Source organism: Rana temporaria, chromosome 4 (genome assembly GCF_905171775.1).
Source record: "Rana temporaria chromosome 4, aRanTem1.1, whole genome shotgun sequence".
Lineage (NCBI taxonomy): Eukaryota > Metazoa > Chordata > Amphibia > Anura > Ranidae > Rana > Rana temporaria.
The window spans coordinates 19,193,845-19,214,963 of NC_053492.1; the positions used below are offsets into that span (position 1 = coordinate 19,193,845).

The 21,119-nt window shown below is 50.2% G+C and overlaps 1 protein-coding gene across 1 annotated transcript in view; it reads left to right on the forward strand.

The window, feature by feature from the left end:
• Positions 1–21,119, forward strand: part of PINX1 (PIN2 (TERF1) interacting telomerase inhibitor 1) — a 223,044-nt gene that overhangs the window by 23,204 nt on the left and 178,721 nt on the right. The window contains exon 5 of the mRNA XM_040348090.1: positions 11,321–11,413. Coding sequence (XP_040204024.1) covers positions 11,321–11,413 — 93 coding nt within the window. The remainder of the gene's footprint in view (positions 1–11,320; positions 11,414–21,119) is intronic.

Consider the following 21,119-nt stretch of genomic DNA (forward strand, 5'->3'; position numbering starts at 1 on the left):
CTAGGTGACATCTGAAGGCAATTGGTTCCACTCGATTTTAGTTAGGGGTATCAGAGTAAAGGGGGCTGATTACAAATGTAAGCCACACTTTTCACATATTTATTTGAAAATAATTTTGAAAAGCATTTATCATTTTCCTTCAAAATTCACAATTATGTGCCACTTTCTGTTGGTCTATCACATAAAACCCTATTAAAAGTACATTTTAGGTTTTTGGTTGTAACATGACAAAATGTGGACAATTTCAAGGGGTATGAATACTTTTTCAAGGCACTGTTTGTGCATTTCCTGTTGTTGTCAGCTCCATCTAGTGGCCATAATGCAGTATTTTGCTGCTTGTAAGTAAATATACTGCCACTAGATGGCGCTGCCAATTATAAGAAATTCTCATATTAGACACACTGTGATAGGAGTATTGAATTGGCTGCTTAGCGACCAGCGCATGCACGTTTACATCTACACAATGGCACGGGGAGGCAAATGGGCGCGCCTGTAAGTCCCTTTAAATTTGCCGCCCCGCGGGTCCTGGGAACTCGATGTTCCCGGGTTGGCCCGCGATTGCTGTCGCCAAAGGCAGAACAGGGGAATGTCTTTGTAAAGAAGGCATTCCTTCCCCCTGTTCTGCCTAGTGACATGTCGCTGTGATCGGGAACAATGATCAGTGACGTGTCAACGGTAGCTCCTCCCCCTAACCGTTAGAATCACTCCCTAGGACACACTTAAAGCAGATGTGCCATGAAAAACAAATATTAAAAGCCAGCAGCTACAAATACTGCAGCTGCTGACTTTTAATATTAGGACACTTACCTGTCCTGGAGTCCAGCGCCGTCCGCAGCAGAGGATGAGCGATCGCTCGTCACTCTGCTGTCCCCCCCGCCATCCACGCTGAGGGAACCAGGAAGTGAAGCGCTCCGGCTTCACTGCCCGGTTCCCTACGGCGCAGCGTGACTCGCCGATTGGCTCCCGCTGTGTACTGGGAGCCGAGTGTTCCCAGCACACAACGGGGGGCGGCGGGAGGTGACGTCATGCCCGCAGTCTGCCCGAGACGGTTGTGGCCGGAAGTGGGTGCAAATACCTGTCTTTAGACAGGTATCTGCACCCCCCTCCCCCTGAAAGGTGTCAAATGTGACACCGGAGGGGGGGAGGGTTCCGATCAGCGGGACTCCACTTTAGGGCGGAGCTCCGCTTTAACCCCATTCAGCGCCAGTGTCATTTTCACAGTAATCGGTGCATTTTTATAGCACTGATTGCTGTATAAATGACCATGGTCCCAAAAATTTGCCAAAAGTGGCCGATGTGTCCGCCGTAAAGTCGCAGTCATGCTAAAAATCGCAGATCGCCGCCATTACTAGTAAATATATTTGGTAATCTAATGTACAAATGGTTATCGTCGGGAAAACGTGGATAAGATTTGTAATGCAAGTTTGATGTCCAACGTTGCATGACAAGTCGCACAAGTGTGAATGGAGCCTTAATTGTGATCCGACATTACAGGAAGAGTACCCAGGCATTCCCTGAAGTCGCTTCAAAGTCGCATACTGTAAGAGCCTAAAGCAGCTACCGGTCATTATTCCAAACAGCAGTTCTGTCTATTGTCCTCTGGGTGGCAGTGTTGCTGCACACATAATTTTCTTCGCAGAATGCACAGCCTTCTTTTTTCGGATGATTTCTTAACTTGTAATGATCAGTTCACATACACGCCTGCCTCTCCAATCACCTTGGCTGACCGCTCTTTACATACTAACTACGTGATTGACCCTCACCCCACTGTCTGCGTGTCAGATCAGTACAAGCCAGTACATACAGTTATTTATTATATAATATTGTATTGTGATTATTATTGTTACTGTGGTAGTAGTAATAATAAACATAGTAATAATCCTAATACATTCAATTCATATTAAATATAATAAAATATTAATAGTAATGATATACTGAATTTATTGGCGTATAACACGCACTTTTTTACCCTGAAAATAGAGCGCAAACTGTGCCTGCCTGTTATACTCAGGGGGCCTTGAAAAGATTTTTTCCTGAAACTTCCCTTTTTAAAGTTAGGGTGTGTATAATACGCCAATAAATACGGTACTTTTCTTTTTTTATTTTGTTTATAGAGGGGGCGGGGGGGAATCTAAATAGGAGAGATGGAAAGATAGAAGGATGGATGGATGGATAGATATCTATTTATCCTACCGTATTTTACGGCGTATAAGACGACCCCCTAATTTTCCAGGAAAAATGTTGGTTTTGGGATTTACTCGCCATATAAGACTACCCCCTTCCTACTAGTCTTTCTGGAAGCTGAGGGGTAGCCGGAACCGCTGACAGAAACAGGCTTTTTTCAAATCTCACTGTGCCATTACATTACATTCCTCCACTGTGCCATTACATTACATGCTTCACTGTGCCATTACATTACATGCCTCCACTGTGCCATTACATTACATTACATGCCTCACTGTGCCATTACATTACATGCCCAGACTGTGCCATTACATTACATTCCTCCACTGTGCCATTACATTACATGCCCAGACTGTGCCATTACATTACTCACTGTGCCATTACATTACATGCCCTCACTGTGCCATTACATTACATTCCTCCACTGTGCCATTACATTACATGCCCAGACTGTGCCATTACATTACTCACTGTGCCATTACATTACATGCCTCACTGTGCCATTACATTACATGCCCTCACTGTGCCATTACATTACATGCCTCCACTGTGCCATTACATTACATGCCTCCACTGTGCCATTACATTACATGCCCTCACTGTGCCATTACATTACATGCCCTCACTGTGCCATTACATTACATGCCTCCACTGTGCCATTACATTACATGCCCAGACTGTGCCATTACATTACTCACTGTGCCATTACATTACATGCCTCACTGTGCCATTACATTACATGCCCTCACTGTGCCATTACATTACATGCCTCCACTGTGCCATTACATTACATGCCTCACTGTGCCATTACATTACATGCCCTCACTGTGCCATTACATTACATGCCTCCACTGTGCCATTACATTACATGCCTCACTGTGCCATTACATTACATGCCCTCACTGTGCCATTACATGCCTCCACTGTGCCATTACATTACATGCCTCACTGTGCCATTACATTACATGCCCTCACTGTGCCATTACATTACATGCTTCACTGTGCCATTACATTACATGCCTCACTGTGCCATTACATTACATGCCCTCACTGTGCCATTACATGCTTCACTGTGCCATTACATTACATGCCTCCACTGTGCCATTACATTACATGCCTCCACTGTGCCATTACATTACATGCCCAGACTGTGCCATTACATTACTCACTGTGCCATTACATTACATGCCTCACTGTGCCATTACATTACATGCCCTCACTGTGCCATTACATTACATGCCTCCACTGTGCCATTACATTACATGCCCTCACTGTGCCATTACATTACATGCCTCACTGTGCCATTACATTACATGCCCTCACTGTGCCATTACATTACATGCCTCACTGTGCCATTACATTACATGCCCAGACTGTGCCATTACATTACATGCCCAGACTGTGCCATTACATTACATGCCTCTCTGTGCCATTACATGCCTCACTGTGCCATTACATTACATGCCCTCACTGTGCCATTACATTACATGCCTCCACTGTGCCATTACATTACATGCCTCCACTGTGCCATTACATTACATGCCTCACTGTGCCATTACATTACATGCCTCACTGTGCCATTACATTACATGCCTCACTGTGCCATTACATTACATGCCTCACTGTGCCATTACATTACATGCCCTCACTGTGCCATTACATTACATGCCTCACTGTGCCATTACATTACATGCCTCACTGTGCCATTACATTACATGCCCTCACTGTGCCATTACATTACATGCCCTCACTGTGCCATTACATTACATGCCCTCACTGTGCCATTACATTACATGCCCTCACTGTGCCATTACATTACATGCCCTCACTGTGCCATTACATTACATGCCCTCACTGTGCCATTACATTACATGCCTCACTGTGCCATTACATTACATGCCTCACTGTGCCATTACATTACATGCCTCACTGTGCCATTACATTACATGCCCTCACTGTGCCATTACATTACATGCCTCACTGTGCCATTACATTACATGCCCTCACTGTGCCATTACATTACATGCCCTCACTGTGCCATTACATTACATGCCCTCACTGTGCCATTACATTACATGCCTCACTGTGCCATTACATTACATGCCTCACTGTGCCATTACATTACATGCCCTCACTGTGCCATTACATTACATGCCTCACTGTGCCATTACATTACATGCCCAGACTGTGCCATTACATTACATGCCCAGACTGTGCCATTACATTACATGCCTCACTGTGCCATTACATTACATGCCCTCACTGTGCCATTACATTACATGCCTCCACTGTGCCAGTACATTACATGCCCTCACTGTGCCATTACATTACATGCCTCACTGTGCCATTACATTACATGCCCCCACTGTGCCATCACTTGCCCCCACTGTGCCATCACTTGCCCCCACTGTGCCATCACTTGCCCCCACCGTGCCATCACTTTGCCCCCACCGTGCCATCACTTTGCCCCCACCGTGCCATCGCTCGCCCCTCACCGTGCCATCACTCACGTTTTGTTGATTCTGTCTAGCCAATCACAGTCTCCGTGCTGCGAGCGTCCATGATTTAAAAGCCGAGCCTTCTTTTCAGACTGTCCTGTGATAGGCGGAACACAAATCTTCCCAGCGCCTCGGTTCTGTGTTCTGCCTATCACGGACGTCCTCTCGTCCGAGGATGAGAAGGCATCTGTGATAGGAGGAACACAGAACAGAGGAGCTGCTGGGAAAATTTGTGTTCCGCCTATCACAGGACACACTGAGAAGAAGGAGCGGCTTTTAAATCATTGACGCTCGCAGCACGGAGACTGTCGCCGGCGTATAAGACGACCCCCGACTTTAGATGCATTTTTTTTCATCCAGAAAGTCGTCTTATACGCCGGAAAATACGGTACTTTTTTTTTTTTTTTTTGTGTGTGTGTATAGAGGAGGGAAAAAAATCGAAATAATAGAGATAGATGGATAGATGGATATCTAAATAGGAGAGATGGAAAGATAGAAGGATGGATGGATAGATTTCTAAATAGGATAAATATCTATCTATCTATCTATCTATCTATCTATCTATCTATCTATCTATCTATCTATCTATCTATCTATATATCTATCTATCCATCTCTCCTATTTAGATATATATCCATCCTATTTAGATAGCTAAATAAGATAGATAGCTAAATAGGAGAGATGGACAGACAGACAGACAGACAGACAGACAGACTGTCTGTCTGTCTGTCTGTCTGTCTGTCTGTCTGTCTGTCTGTCTGTCTGTCTGTCTGACAGACAGACAGACAGACAGACAGACAGACTGTCTGTCTGTCTGTCTCTCCTATTTAGATATATATCCATCCTATTTAGATATATATCCATCCTATTTAGATATATATCCATCCTATTTAGATATATATCCATCCTATTTAGATATATATCCATCCTATTTAGATATATATCCATCCTATTTAGATATATATCCATCCTATTTAGATATATATCCATCCTATTTAGATAGCTAAATAGGAGAGATGGATAGCTAAATAGGAGAGATGGATAGCTAAATAGGAGAGATGGATAAGATGGATAGATATGTACCTATCCATCTCTCCTATTAAGACAGGGGTCGACAATATCCGGGCGCCAGGTCGCAATTGCGACAAGAAATTGTGACCTGGCGCCCGCCGGTACTTGAGGCCGTGGCTTTGCGGCCTTGTAAAGTCCCAAGCTCTTCCTTCTGTCAGCTGGCGCCATCTGGTGGTGGTCGTTGGCATTACAAGTTAAACAGCAATTCTAATATGTAATTTTTCACTGTTTTCACTGCCATCTCCTTCTCTCTAATTAGAACCCCCAAACATTATATATATTTTTATTCCAACACCCTAGATCAGGGATCCTCAAACTACGGGCCTCCAGCTGTTGCGGAACTACATGTCCCACGAGGCATTGTAAAACTCTGACATTCACAGACATGACTAGGCATGATGGGAATTGTAGTTCCTGAACAACTGGAGGGCCAAAGTTTGAGGACCCCTGCCCTACAGAATAAAATGGCGATCGTTGCAATACTTTCTGTCACGCCGTATTTGCGCAACGCGGTCTTACAAGAGCACTTTTTTGGGTAAAAAATTACACTTTTTTTAATTAAAAAATAAGACAACAGTAAAGTTATCCCAATTTTTTTTAATATTGTGAAAGATAATGTTACACCGAGTAAATTGATACCCAACATATCACGCTTCAAAATCGCGTCCGCTCGCGGAATGCCAACAAACTTTTACCCTTTAAAATCTCCATAGGCGACGTTTAAAAAAAATCTACAGATTGCATGTTTTGAGTTACAGAGGAGGTCTAGGGCTGGAATTATTGCTCTCACTCCAACGATCGCGGCGATACCTCACGTGTGTGGTTTAAATACCATTTACATATGCGGGCGCTGCTCACGTATGCGTTCGCTTCTACGCGCGAGCTTGACGGGACGGGGCGCGTTTTCTGGCTCCTAACTTTTTTTAGCTGGCTCCTAGATTCCAAGCAAATTTGTCAAACCCTGAAATTAAGATATCTATCTATCTATCTATCTATCTATCTATCTATCTATCTATCTATCTATCTATCTATCTATCTCATATCTATCTATCTCATATCTATCTATCTATCTATCTATCTATCTATCTATCTATCTATCTATCTATCTATCTATCTATCTATCTATCTATCTATCTATCTATCTATCTATCTATCTATCTATCTATCTATCTATCTATCCTCATTAGCTGGTCCTTTAAAGTGATATTGAAACCCACAATGGAATATATTGCAGCTTACCAATCATTGAATGTGGTGGCTGCATTCGTTTTCTTTTAAGCCCCCCCCTGTTATCACCTGGTGACCTGGCCAGTAACACGCCCCCTGTGTTAGAGCGCCCCCCCCCCCCACTCTAGATGAAGGAGCACAGGAGGTACAGTAGACAACAGCCTTGCCAGTCTGGGGGAAGGGGGCTGTTTAATGTATTGGAAGATTTAAATATACTAACAAATTAAAGCCAAACTCCAGCTCACACTTTATAATTGGTTACAGCAAACCATTTTTTCCCCCCTTCTATGAATAAACAAAAGCTGATCATTTGTAAGCATACTTGTCGGTGGAAAATGGATGGTCTCATCCATGTAAACTGATACGTTCTGCTGGCGAGCGTGTGATATTTTGAAAAACGGACTTGCTGGCTGGATCAATAGAAGAAAATCAGAACCTAAAATGGAAAACGAATGCAGCCATCACATCCTAAGAGTTGGTAAGCTGGAATATATGTGTGTTTTAATCCAGCTTTAACTGTCCAATCACAGGATGGGGGCAGGGAGGGTGATTGGGCTTCATTTACTTAACTGTGCTTTGGAAAATTCAGATCGCCAATATGGCAATGCTGCGTGGCTGAGCTGTTTTAACCACTTAAGGACCGCCTAACGCCGATATACGTCGGCAGAATGGCACGGCTGGGCACAATCGCGTACCTGTACGTCCTATTTAAGTGCCCAGTCGTGGGTCACGCGCGCCCGCGACCAGGTCCGAAGCTCCGTGGCCGCGGGACCCACGGACCCGATCGCCGCCGGTGACCCGCGATCGGTCACAGGAGCTGAAGAACGGTGAGAGCTGTGTGTAAACCCACCTTCCCCGTTCTTCACAGTGGCGGTGTCAGTGATCGTCTGTTCCCTGATATAGGGAAAGCCGATCAATGACGTCACACGTCCAGCCCCGCCCCCTACAGTTAGAAACACATATAAGGTCACACTTAACCTCTTCAGCGCCCCCTAGTGGTTAACTCTCAAACTGCAATTGTCATTTTCACAGTAAACAATGCATTTTTATAGAACTTTTTGCTGTGAAAATGACAATGGTCCCAAAAATGTGTCAATATTGTCCGATGTGTCCGCCATAATGTGGCAGTCACGAAAAAAAAAACGTTGATTCGTAGTAAAAAAAAATTAATAAAAATGCAATAAAACTATCCCCTATTTTGTAAACGCTATAAATTTTGCGCAAACCAATTGATAAACGCTTACCGTATTTATCGGGGTATAGCGCGCTCCCGCGTATAGCGCGCACCCCTAAAGTTTCCCCAATTCCTGTGGAAAAAAGATTTTTTGTACTTACAGTTTTGGTGTCTTGCGCGGCGTCCATCGGCGGCCTCGTCGGGGTTCGGCGTCCGTCTGCGGGTGTCCTCTTCGTTGGGTCCGGCGTCCTTCTGCGGCGTCCTCCCCCCTCGTTTCTTGCGCCGAGTTTGAATACTGCGCCGACATATACCGAGCGCAGTACACTTGTGTATCGTCGGGCAGGCTCGGCAACTCTCGCGCTGACGTCCTGTACGTCCAGGACGTCGGCGCGAGAGGAGCCGAGACTGGCCGACGATACACGAGTGTACTGCGCTCGGTATATGCCGGGGCAGTATTCAAACTCGGCGCGGGAAAGCAGGTATCGGCGTATACCGCGCACCCACGATTTTGCCCTGATTTTTAGGGCAAAAAAGTGCGCAGTATATGCCGATAAATACGGTATTTTTTTACCAAAAATATGTAGAAGAATGCGTGTCGGCCTAAACTGAGAAAAAAAATGTTTTTTTATGTTTTTGGGGGATATTTATTATAGGAAAAAGTAAAAAAATTCAATTTCCTTGTGAGCTTAATGGCTTTCCTAGCTGTGGCTACGCTCACTTATCACTGCTGATGTCCCAAGGCACTATGGGATATGTAGTCCCTTGTTCAGTGTGCTCCTCTCTTCATTGAAGAAGCTGTTCTCCGCTGCTCCCCTCCCATTAGAGGGCTATCTAGATGGATCATAGACTGGAACAGTCACATCCTTGTGGGCTGATTGGCTCACTTTAATGTGGCTACACCTAGACACATGCTTGTCACATGTCCTGTGCTGCTGGTGGTGCAAGGTACTATGGGACCCGTAGTCCCTTGTTCAGTGTGCCCCTCTCTTCATTGAAGAAGCTGATGTCTGCTGCTTCCCTCCCATTGGGGGCTATCTAGAAGGGTGGGATAGACTGGAACGGTCACATCCTTATGGCCTGATTGGCTCGCCTCCCTGTGGCTTCACCCAGACATATACTTTGTCACATGTCCTTTGCTGCTGTTGGTGCAAGATACTATGGGACCTGTAGTCCCTTGTTCAGTGTGCCCCTCTTTTCATTGAAGAAGCTGTTCTCTGTTGCTCCCCTCATATTGGGGGCCTATATCTAGATGGGGATAGACTGGAACAGTCAAATCCTTGTGGCCTGATCGACACCTAGACACAAGCTTGTCACATGGCATTATGGGACATGTAGTGCCTTGTTCAGTGCTCTTCTTCTCTCTTGTTGAAGAAACTGTTCTCCACTGCTCCCCATCCATTGCCGGCTATGTTGGAGGAAGAAAAGACGTGAGCGGCCATGTCTTTGCACCCTGAATGGCTCACCTCACTGTGGCTGCGCCCAGACACACATTTGTCGCATACCTCTCGCTGCAGGCGGCGCAAGGTACTATGGGACATGTAGTCCCTTGTTCAGTGCTCTTCTATGAAAGAAACTACTCCACTGCTCCCCATCCATTGCCGGCTATGTTGGAAGAAGAAAAGACTTGAGTGGCCATGTCTTCGCACCCTGAATGGCTCACCTCACTGTATCGACACCTAGACACAAGCTTATCACATGTGCTCTTCTTCTCCTCTCTTGTTAAAGAAACTGTTCTCCACTGCTCCCCATCCATTGCTGGCTATGTAGGGGGAAGAAAAGACTTTGAACGATCATGTCTTTGCACCCTGAATGGCTCACCTCACTGTTGCTGCGCCCAGACACACATTTGTCGCATACCTCTCGCTGCAGGCAGCGCAAGGTACTATGGGACATGTAGTCCCTTGTTCAGTGCTCTTCTTCTCTTGAAGAAACTACTCCACTGCTCCCCATCCATTGCCGCTATGTTGGAGGAAGAAAAGACTTGAGCGGCCATGTCTTTGCACCCTGAATGGCTCACCTCACTGTGGTTGCGCCCAGACACACATTTGTCGCATACCTCTCGCTGCAGGCGGCGCAAGGTACTATGGGACATGTAGTCCCTTGTTCAGTGCTCTTCTATGGAAGAAACTACTCCACTGCTCCCCATCCATTGCCGGCTATGTAGGAGGAAGAAAAGACTTGAACGGCCATGTCTTTGCACCCTGAATGCCTCGCCTCACTGTGGTTGCGCCCAGACACACATTTGTCGCATGCCTCTCGCTGCAGGCGGCGCAAGGTACTATGGGACATGTAGTCCCTTGTTGAGTGCTCCTCTATGGAAGAAACTACTCCACTGCTCCCCATCCATTGCCGGCTATGTTGGAGGAAGAAAAGACTTGAGCGGCCATGTCTTCGCACCCTGAATGGCTCACCTCACTGTATCGACACCTAGACACAATCTTATCACATGGCATCACATGTGCTCTTCTTCTCTCTTGTTAAAGAAACTGTTCTCCACTGCTCCCCATCCATTGCCGGCTATGTTGGAGGAAGAAAAGACGTGAGCGGCCATGTCTTCGCACCCTGAATGGCTCACCTCACTGTGGTTGCGCCCAGACACACATTTGTCGCATACCTCTCGCTGCAGGCGGCGCAAGGTACTATGGGACATGTAGTCCCTTGTTCAGTGCTTTTCTTCTCTTGAAGAAACTACTCCACTGCTCCCCATCCATTGCCGGCTATGTTGGAGGAAGAAAAGACTTGAGCGGCCATGTCTTCGTACCCTGAATGGCTCACCTCACTGTGGTTGCGCCCAGACACACATTTGTCGCATACCTCTCGCTGCAGGCGGCGCAGGGTACTATGGGACATGTAGTCCCTTGCTCAGCATGCTCCTCTTGTCATTGAGGAAGCAGTTCACTGCCCATCACCTGTTATGTTAGAGGGAGTAATGACTAGATAGGCCATGTTTACCTCTTTTTCATGCATTTCTGGAGATTTTAATAACGTGGGACTTGTGTATAATACATGAGGGGGAGGGGGAAGATATTGGTATTTTTAAGTCTTTTTTTGTGCTGACTGGAGATCTGACCTCGAGAAGGAAGTGTGGAGATCAGTGGCACCATAGAAGTCCTCAATAAGTTCATAGGAGTGAAAAAATTTACAAAAAACATTGCTTATCTTTCAGATTCTCCCGCCAACGACAGCAAAAAATCCTTCAGCCTGGAAGAAAAGTCCAAGACCTCCAAGAAGCGAGTCCATTACATGAAGTTTGCCAAAGGTAAGTTCTTTCATTCTTCCAGTGTGTTGTGTTGAGATTCACTTTGGCCTAGTCGGTTCTCCAGACCAGGGGGGGGGGCAGCCATCACAAACCCCTTACACAGCTTTTGTCAGGGGCCCCATGGAGCAGAGAACCAGGGGGGGGGGGGGGGGGGGGCTTTGCTGCCGAAATAAAAATAAGTGCAATAATCTCTTCTCCCCTGACGCAAGATAATAAGCGGGGGGCCCTGGGGACCATTGGGCCCCTTACAGGTGTAATTAAAAAAAACGAGAGGGAGGCCGGCCGGGCCTGTAAGGGTCCCTGGGGACCATCGGGCCCCTTACAGGTGTAATGCAAAAAAAAAAAAAGAGAGGAAGGCCAGCCGGGCCTGTAAGGGGCCCTGGGGACCATTGGGCCCCTTACATGTGTAATGCAAGAAAAAAACGAGAGGGAGGCCAGCCGGGCCTGTTAGGGGCCCTGGGGACCATTGGGCCCCTTACAGGTGTAATGCAAAAAAAAAAAAGAGAGGGAGGCCAGCCGGGCCTGTTAGGGGCCCTGGGGACCATTGGGCCCCTTACAGGTGTAATGCAAAAAAAAAAACGAGAGGGAGGCCAGCCGGGCCTGTTTGGGGCCCTGGGGACCATCGGGCCCCTTACAGGTGTAATGCAAAAAAAAGAAATGAGAGGGAGGCCAGCCGGGCCTGTAAGGGGCCCTGGGACCATCGGGCCCCTTACAGGTGTAATGCAAAAAAAACGGGAGCTGGGCCAGCAGGGCCTGTTAGGGGCCCTGGGGACCATCGGGCCCCTTACAGGTGTAATGCAAAAAAAAAAACCAGGAGCTGGGCCTGTTAGGGGCCCTGGGGACCATCGGGCCCCTTACAGGTGTAATGCAAAAAAAAACGGGAGCTGGGCCAGCCGGGCCTGTAAGGGGCCCTGGGGACCATTGGGCCCCTTACAGGTGTAATGCAAAAAAAAAAAACGGGAGCTGGGCCAGCCGGGCCTGTTAGGGGCCCTGGGGACCATCGGGCCCCTTACAGGTGTAATGCAAAAAAAACAGGAGCCGGGCCTGTTAGGGGCCCTGGGGACCATCGGGCCCCTTACAGGTGTAATGCAAAAAAAAAACGGGAGCTGGGCCAGCCAGGCCTGTAAGGGGCCCTGGGCACCATTGGGCCCCTGGGCACCATTGGGCCCCTTACAGGTGTAATGCAAAAAAAAACGGGAGCTGGGCCAGCCGGGCCCCTTACAGGTGTAGTGCAAAAAAAAAAGAAAAACGCGAGGTGGGCCAGCCGGGCCCCTAGGGACCATCTGGCCCCTTACAGGTGTAATGCCTGTACCCCCCTGATGGCGGCCCTGTTGCTATATAACCTGGGGGGTTGAATCACACATTTTGGTTGTCTGCTCTTCATAATAGAATTCTGTTGAGGTGTATTCATACCTGAATAAAAGAGAGTGCAAAGTATTTTAAAGCCTATAAGACTTTGAAATGAATGATAAAATAAAATTCTAGTCTGAGATCCCCGTATGTCCAAGGCCAAGAAGCCCGTCTACAGACAGACAGAGATTTTGGCACCCTTGTTATGTAACCTAGGGGGGGGGGGGGGGTTGGGGAGAGGGGGGGGGGGGGGTTATGCGAGTCCCAGAACATGGGTAGCAATGTCTACTCCTTCCTCCTGTGGTCAGTAGGGGGCGATGTGGATGTAGTCACAGGAAGGAGTTTGGTGACGGAGTGGCTTCCTTTGGCTTGGAACCATCTGGAGGGTTGAGGAGGTCACAAAATTTGGGGCTCAGTTTATATACCCCCCCATCGTTTCCCTTTTTATGAGTCCATTAAGATGTGTGCACAAGACATGGCGGGGGTGTAATTATGAGGGGAGGATAATTCTGCAGCTCCTCTGTTTGGCCCCGGGCCCTACTGACAAGTGCTCTTAAACACACAAGCAATGATGCAATTATGTGGCGGTAATTATAGCTCAGTATGAAGCGGCTGGCTGCCTGTACTGATGACTGAGTGACATGTTTAGTGTCTCGGCTCCGACATAATCACCGCCACTGTCACAAACATACCGGGATGCCGTATATATCAGATTAGATGAGACCTGTGTAGGGGCCCTCTCCCACACTGCCGTAAATATCAGAATAGATTCTCGCGCTCTCTCTCTCGGCTCTCTCTTTGCTATCTAGCCTAGGGCCCCCCTACACTACTCTCACGCTCTCTCTCTGCGCTTTCCCTCTGCGCTCTCTCTGAGCTTTCCCTCTGCGCTCTACCTCTGCGCTCTCTCTCTGCGCTTTCCCTCTGCGCTCTCTCTGAGCTTTCCCTCTGCGCTCTACCTCTGCGCTCTCTCTCTCTGCGCTTTCCCTCTGCGCTCTCTCTCTCTCTGCGCTTTCCCTCTGCGCTCTCTCTCACTCTGCGCTTTCCCTCTGCGCTCTCTCTCACTCTGCGCTTTCCCTCTGCGCTCTCTCTCTCTCTGCGCTTTCCCTCTGCGCTCTCTCTCTCTCTCTGCGCTTTCCCTCTGCGCTCTCTCTGCGCGCGCTCTCTCTGCGCTCTCTCTGCGCGCTCTCTCTGCACGCTCTCTCTGCGCGCTCTCTCTCTCTGCGCGCTCTCTCTCTCTGCGCGCTCTCTCTCTCTGCGCGCTCTCTCTCTCTGCGCGCTCTCTCTCTCTGCGCGCTCTCTCTCTCTGCGCGCTCTCTCTCTCTGCGCGCTCTCTCTCTCTGCGCTCTCTCTCTCTGCGCGCGCTCTCTCTCTCTGCGCGCGCTCTCTCTCTCTGCGCGCGCTCTCTCTCTCTGCGCGCGCTCTCTCTCTCTGCGCGCGCTCTCTCTCTCTGCGCGCGCTCTCTCTCTCTGCGCTCTCTCTCTCTCTCTGCGCTCTCTCTCTCTCTCTGCGCTCTCTCTCTCTCTCTGCGCTCTCTCTCTCTCTCTGCGCTCTCTCTCTGCGCTCGCTCGCTTTCTCGCTGTCGCTCTCACGCTCTCTCTCTCACGCTCTCTCTGCGCTCGCTCTCTCTGCGCTCTCTCTGACTATCTGGCTCGCGCTCTCTGACTATCTGGCTCGCGCTCTCTGACTATCTGGCTCGCGCTCTCTGACTATCTGGCTCGCGCTCTCTGACTATCTGGCTCGTGCTCTCTGACTCTCTCGGGTTGCGCTCTCTGACTCTCTCGGGTTGCGCTCTCTGACTCTCTCGGCTCGCGCTCTCTGACTCTCTCGGCTCGCGCTCTCTGACTCTCTCGGCTCGCGCTCTCTGACTCTCTCGGCTCGCGCTCTCTGACTCTCTCGGCTCGCTCTCTCTGACTCTCTCGGCTCGCTCTCTCTGACTCTCTCGGCTCGCTCTCTCTGACTCTCTCGGCTCGCACTCTCTGACTCTCTCGGCTCGCACTCTCTGACTCTCTCGGCTCGAGCCGAGAGAGAGAGAGAGAGAGCCGAGAGAGAGAACTCTGGCTGTATGTTTAGTGTCATTGTCCTGCTGGAAGGTGAACCTCCACCCCAGTCTCAAGTCTTTTGCAGACTCTAACAGGTTTTCTTCTAAGATTGCCCTGTATTTGGCTCCATCCATCTTCCCATCAACTCTGACCAGCTTTCCTGCCCCTGCTGAAGAAAAGCATCCCCATCACATGATGCTGCCACCACCATGTTTCACAGTGCGGATGGTGTGTTCAGAGGGATGTGTTTTTGCTTTTAGGCCACAATTTTGGTCTCATCTGACCAGAGCACCTTCTTCCACATGTTATGCTGTGTCCTCCACATGGCTTCTCACAAACTGCAATCAGGACTGCTTATGACTTTCTTTCTCCAATGTCTTTTTTCTTGCCACTCGTCCATAAAGGTCAGATTTGTGGAGAACACCACTAATAGTTGTCCTGTGGACAGATTCTCCCACCTGAGCTGTGGATCTCTGCAGCTCCTCCAGAGTTACCATGGGCCTCTTGGCTGCTTCTCTGATGAATGCTCTCCTTGCCCGGCCGGTCAGTTTAGGTGGACGGCCATGTCTTGGTAGGTTTGCAGTTGTGCCACACTCTTTCCATTGTCGGATGATGGATTGTACAGAGCTCCGGGAGATGTTCAAAGCTTGGGAGATTTTTTTTATAACCTAACTTTGCTTTACACTTCTCCACAACGTTATCCCTGACCTGTCTGGTGTGTTCCTTGGCCTTCATGATGCTGTTTGTTCACTAAGGTTCTCTAACAAACCTATGGCAGACCTCCACTTTAATGGCATCCCAGTCTTATTCCGTAGTGTTCAATATTGAGTTGGCCCACCCTTTGCAGCTATAACACCTTCAAGCCTTCTTTGAAGGCCGTCCACAAGGTTTAGGAGTGTGTCTATGGGAATGTTTGACCATTCTTCCAGAAACACATTTGTGAGGTCAGGCACTGATGTTGGATGAGAAGGACTGGCTCACAGTCTCGGCTCTAATTCATCCCAAAGGTGTTCTATCGGGTTGAGGTCGGGACTCTGTGCAGGCCAGTCAAGTTCCTCCACCCCAAACGCGCTCATTCATGTCTTTATGGACCTTGCCTTGTGCACTGGTCCAAACCATTTGGTGGAGGGGGGATTATGGTGTGGGGTTGTTTTTCAGGGGTTGGGTTGGCCCCTTAGTTCCAGTGAAGGGAACTCCTAAGGCGTCAGCATACCAAGACATTTTGGACAATTTCATGCTCCCAACTTTGTGGGAACAGTTTGGGGATGGCCCCTCCCTGTTCCAACATGACTGCACACCAGTGCAGAGGCGTTGCGCGGGGGGTGCGGTCCGCACCCGGGTGACACCCGCTAGAGGGGTGACACCATCCCGTTTTATTTTTGTTTTTTTTAGCCGACATGCCCAGCCTGCCCTGTGCCACCCCAGCCTGCCCTGTGCCACCCTAACTTGCCCTGTGCCACCCAAACTACCCTATATCACCATACCACCTTAACCTGTCCTATACCACCCCACTACACCAACCTGCCACTATACAACTCTATACTACCCTAACCTGCCACTATACCACTCTATACTACCCTAACCTGCCACTATACTGCCCTATACTATCATTTACAGGGGCTGGTTTGGGGTGCGCCCCGTGCGCTGCCTGCTTGGTGCTGGGCAGCCTACACAGAGTGGGGGTGACACCATGTTTTACCGCACCGGGTGACACCAACCCTAGTGACGCCACTGCACCAGTGTGCAAAGCAAGGTCCATAAAGACATGGACGGGCTCGGGCGTGTTTGGATAGAACCTGCCAGGAAGCCCTCACTGCACACCGCCGATCATAGGCACGGAGGCATTTCCCGATCCCGCGGCTGCACATACACACGCTCCCAATGTTAGGAGCATGAAACTGTCCAAAATGTCTTGGTACGCAGACGCCTTTAAGAGTTCCCTTCAATGAAACTAAGGGGCCAAACCCAACCCCTGAAAAAGAACCCCACACCATAATCCCCCCTCCACCAAATGATTTGGACCAGTGCACAAAGCAAGGTCCATAAAGACATGGGTGAGCGAGTGTGGGCTACTGGCAGTCCCCAGCTTTGTTCCCTTCTTCAGGGCCGTTGGGTCTTCAAACTATGGCCCTCCAGTTGTTCAAGAACTACAATTCCCATCATGCCTAGTCATGTCTGTGAATGTCAGTGTGTTTACAATGCCTCACGGGATGTGTAGTTCTACAACAGCTGGAGGTCCGTAGTTTGAGGATCCCTGGTGTAGATGGAGAAGGATGGGCTCTCCTATGGTTCCCTGGGTCTCTTGTAAGAGCAAATGTTGACTAGAGTTAAGCTGGCCTGACTCGTTTTGTCCAAAGGGCGTGATCAAGGAGTGAGGACGTCCTGTTGGACGACACGCGTTGGGTGGAGCTACAGCAGTGACGGGGCGTTGATCGAGCTTGTCCGTGATGCGTGTCATTTTACACCTGTCTATTGGAAGTAGTTTTAATCTTATTAAGTGCTGAAATTTTCAAACTTCTACAATATGAGTTCATCCTTTTAGTATTTATCTTTTACTGAGTTGTATGTGTGGACTGCCCTGGCTGTTTGGAAACCTCTCTCCTCAGCCTTGGATCACACTATCCATCCATCCATCCCAGTGGGGAATTTCCCAAGAGCCCAGAAAGCCTCCATCCTGGAGGTCGTCTTACCTACTTGTGAGTGGGGTTTGCACCCAGGTGTGGAGTGCTGTATATTCACATTGGATCACTGGCTTCTGGCGACATATACATATATATATATATATATACCCCGATCGACTGTTAGTACCGATCGGCTTTTCTTTCTATGATGAATTTCCTCTTCCTCTCTCCACTTTTATGTCAAGTATAGATTTGTTTTTATGCACCAAAGTTCTTCCTTACCGGATTGGATGATATTTTGACGCATTAACGCACTAGCAATTTATTTGGATAGCGCAACGCGATCTTGTTTGTTAGTTGATTATACACTCACCGGTACACCTGTTGAATTGTTTGGTAACACAAATTGCTAATCAGCCAATCGCGTGGCAGCAACTCAATTAATTTAGGCATCTAGATCAGGGCTCGACAAAATCCGGGCGCCAGGTCGCAATTGCTACAAGAAATTGTGACCTGGCGCCCGCCAGTAATTGAGGCCGCACCTACAAAGCCACGGCCTCGATTACCGTCCGTCGCGGGCCCGCCGATCGCGTGGCTGAGGAGGTGGGGGCGCACGGGGGCACAGCGTGCCCCGTGCGCCCCCGCCTGCCCCCAGCGGCGGCCGGGCCCGCGACGGCCGGTAATTGAAGCCGCGGCCTTGTGAAGTGCCAAGCTTCCTTCTGTGACCTGCGCCATCTGGTTGTGGCCGTTGGCATTACAAGTAAGACAGCATGTGCAATGTGTAATTTTTCACTGCCCTCTTCTTCCCTCTAATTAGAACCCCAAACATTATATATATTTTTATTCTAACACCCTAGAGAATAAAATGGCGATCGTTGCAATGCTTTCTGTCACGCTGTATTTTCGCAGCGGCCTTGCAAGCGCACTTTTTTGGGGGAAAAAATACACTTTTTTTTTAATTAAAAAATAAGACAACAGTAAAGTTATCCCAATTATTTTTTATACTGTGAAAGATAATGTTACGCCAAGTAAATTGATACCCAACATGTCACGCTTCAAAATTGCGTCCGCTCGTGGAATGCCGATAAATTTTTACCCTTTAAAATCTCCATAGGCGACGTTTAAAAAATTCTACAGGTTGCATGTTTTGAGTTACAGAGGAGGTCTAGGGCTAGAATTATTGCTCTCGCTCTACCAATCGCGGCGATACCTCACATGTGTGGTTTGAACACCGTTTACATATGCGGGCGCTGCTCACGTATGTGTTCGCTTCTGCGCGCAAGCTCGTTGGGACGGGGTGCGTTTTCTGGCTCCAAACTTTTTTAGCTGGCTCCTAGATTCCAAGCAAATTTGTCAAAACCTGATCTAGATGTGGTGAAGACGACTTGCTGAAGTTCAAACCGAGCATCAGAATGGGGAAGAAAAGATTTAGGTGACTTTCAACGTGGTATGGTTGTTGGTGCCAGGCGGGCTGCTCTGAGTATTTTTCAAAAACTGCTGATCCACTGGGATTTTCACACACGGTCATCTCTCGGGATTACAGAGAATGGTCCGGAAAAGAGAAAATATCCAGTGAGCGGCTGTTGTGTTGAGGAAAATGCCTTGTTGATGTTGGTGGTCAGAGAAGAATGACCATCCCTTTATGACTACAGTGTCCCCATCTTCTGATGGCTCCTCCCAGCAGGATAATGTCACCATGTCACAAAGATCCAATCATCTCACCTCTGGACAATGAGGTCACTGGACTCCAATGGCCTCCACACTCACCACATCTCATCCAATAGAGAGCCTTTGGGATGTGGTGGAACGGGAGATTCACATCATGGATGTGCAACTGTGTGATGCCATCATGTCACTATGGAGCAAAATCTCAGGGGAATGTTTCCGGTACCAGCGAGGTGTACTCTGGCAAAAGCTCCCGATGCGTCACCCGATACCTGGACAGTCAGCAGCGATCGGTGCGTGGGAGGAGTTACAAGCTCCTCCCCCGTGGCTTTCAGCTGCTTTAGTGAAATCGGTGGTGATTAGTGCTTGTAACTCCCCCACACACGATCACCGCTGATTGTCCCTGCATCCTCCTCCAGTCCCCCCTTTGTTCTCCCTCCGTGTCCCCTCCCCCCCTTTGTTCTCCCTCCGTGTCCCCTCCCCCCCTCTGTTCTCCCTCTGTGTCCCCTCCCCCCCTCTGTTCTCCCTCTGTGTCCCCTCCCCCCCTCTGTTCTTCCTCCGTGTCCCCTCCCGCCCTCTGTCCTCCCTCCGTGTCCCCTCTCCACCTCTGTCCTCCCTCCGTGTCCCCTCCCCCCCTCTGTTCTTCCTCCGTGTCCCCTCTTCACCTCTGTCCTCCCTCCGTGTCCCCTCCCCCCCTCTGTTCTTCCTCCGTGTCCCCTCCCCCCCTCTGTTCTCCCTCCGTGTCCCCTCCCCCCTCTGTTCTCCCTCCGTGTCCCCTCCCCCCCCTCTGTTCTCCCTCCGTCCCCCCCCCCCCTCTGTTCTCCCTCCGTGTCCCCTCCCCCCCCTCTGTTCTCCCTCAGTGTCCCCTCCCCCCCCTCTGTTCTCCCTCCGTGTCCCCTCCCCCCCCTCTGTTCTCCCTCCGTGTCCCCTCCCACCCTCTGTTCTCCCTCCGTGTCCCCTCCCCCCCTCTGTTCTCCCTCCGTGTCCCCTCCCCCCCCTCTGTTCTCCCTCCGTCCCCCCCCCCCCTCTGTTCTCCCTCCGTGTCCCCTCCCCCCCCTCTGTTCTCCCTCAGTGTCCCCTCCCCCCCCTCTGTTCTCCCTCCGTGTCCCCTCCCCCCCCTCTGTTCTCCCTCTGTGTCCCCTCCCACCCTCTGTTCTCCCTCCGTGTCCCCTCCCCCCCTCTGTTCTCCCTCCGTGTCCCCTCCCCCCCTCTGTTCTCCCTCCGTGTCCCCTCCCCCCCTCTGTTCTCCCTCCGTGTCCCCTCCCCCCCACTCTTCTCCCTCCGTTTCCCCTCCCCCCCTCTGTTCTCCCTCCGTGTCCCCTCCCCCCCTCTGTTCTCCCTCCGTGTCCCCTCCCCCCCTCTGTTCTCCCTCCGTGTCCCCTCCCCCCCTCTGTTCTCCCTCCGTGTCCCCTCCCCCCCTCTGTTCTCCCTCCGTGTCCCCTCCCCCCCTCTGTTCTCCCTCCGTGTCCCCTCCCCCCCTCTGTTCTCCCTCCGTGTCCCCTCCCCCCCTCTGTTCTCCCTCCGTGTCCCCTCCCCCCCTCTGTCCTCCCTCCGTGTCCCCTCCCCCCCTCTGTCCTCCCTCCGTGTCCCCTCCCCCCCTCTGTCCTCCCTCCGTGTCCCCTCCCCCCCTCTGTCCTCCCTCCGTGTCCCCTCCCGCCCTCTGTCCTCCCTCCGTGTCCCCTCCCCCCCTCTGTCCTCCCTCCGTGTCCCCTCCCCCCCTCTGTCCTCCCTCCGTGTCCCCTCCCCACCTCTGTCCTCCCTCCGTGTCCCCTCCCCCCCTCTTTTCTCCCTCCGTGTCCCCTCCCCCCCCCTCTGTTTTCCCTCCGTGTCCCCTCCCCCCCCCTCTGTTCTCCCTCCGTGTCCCCTCCCCCCCCCTCTGTTCTCCCTCCGTGTCCCCTCCCCCCCCTCTGTTCTCCCTCCGTGTCCCCTCCCCCCCTCTGTTCTCCCTCCGTGTCCCCTCCCCCCCTCTGTTCTCCCTCCGTGTCCCCTCCCCCCCTCTGTTCTCCCTCCGTGTCCCCTCCCCCCCTCTGT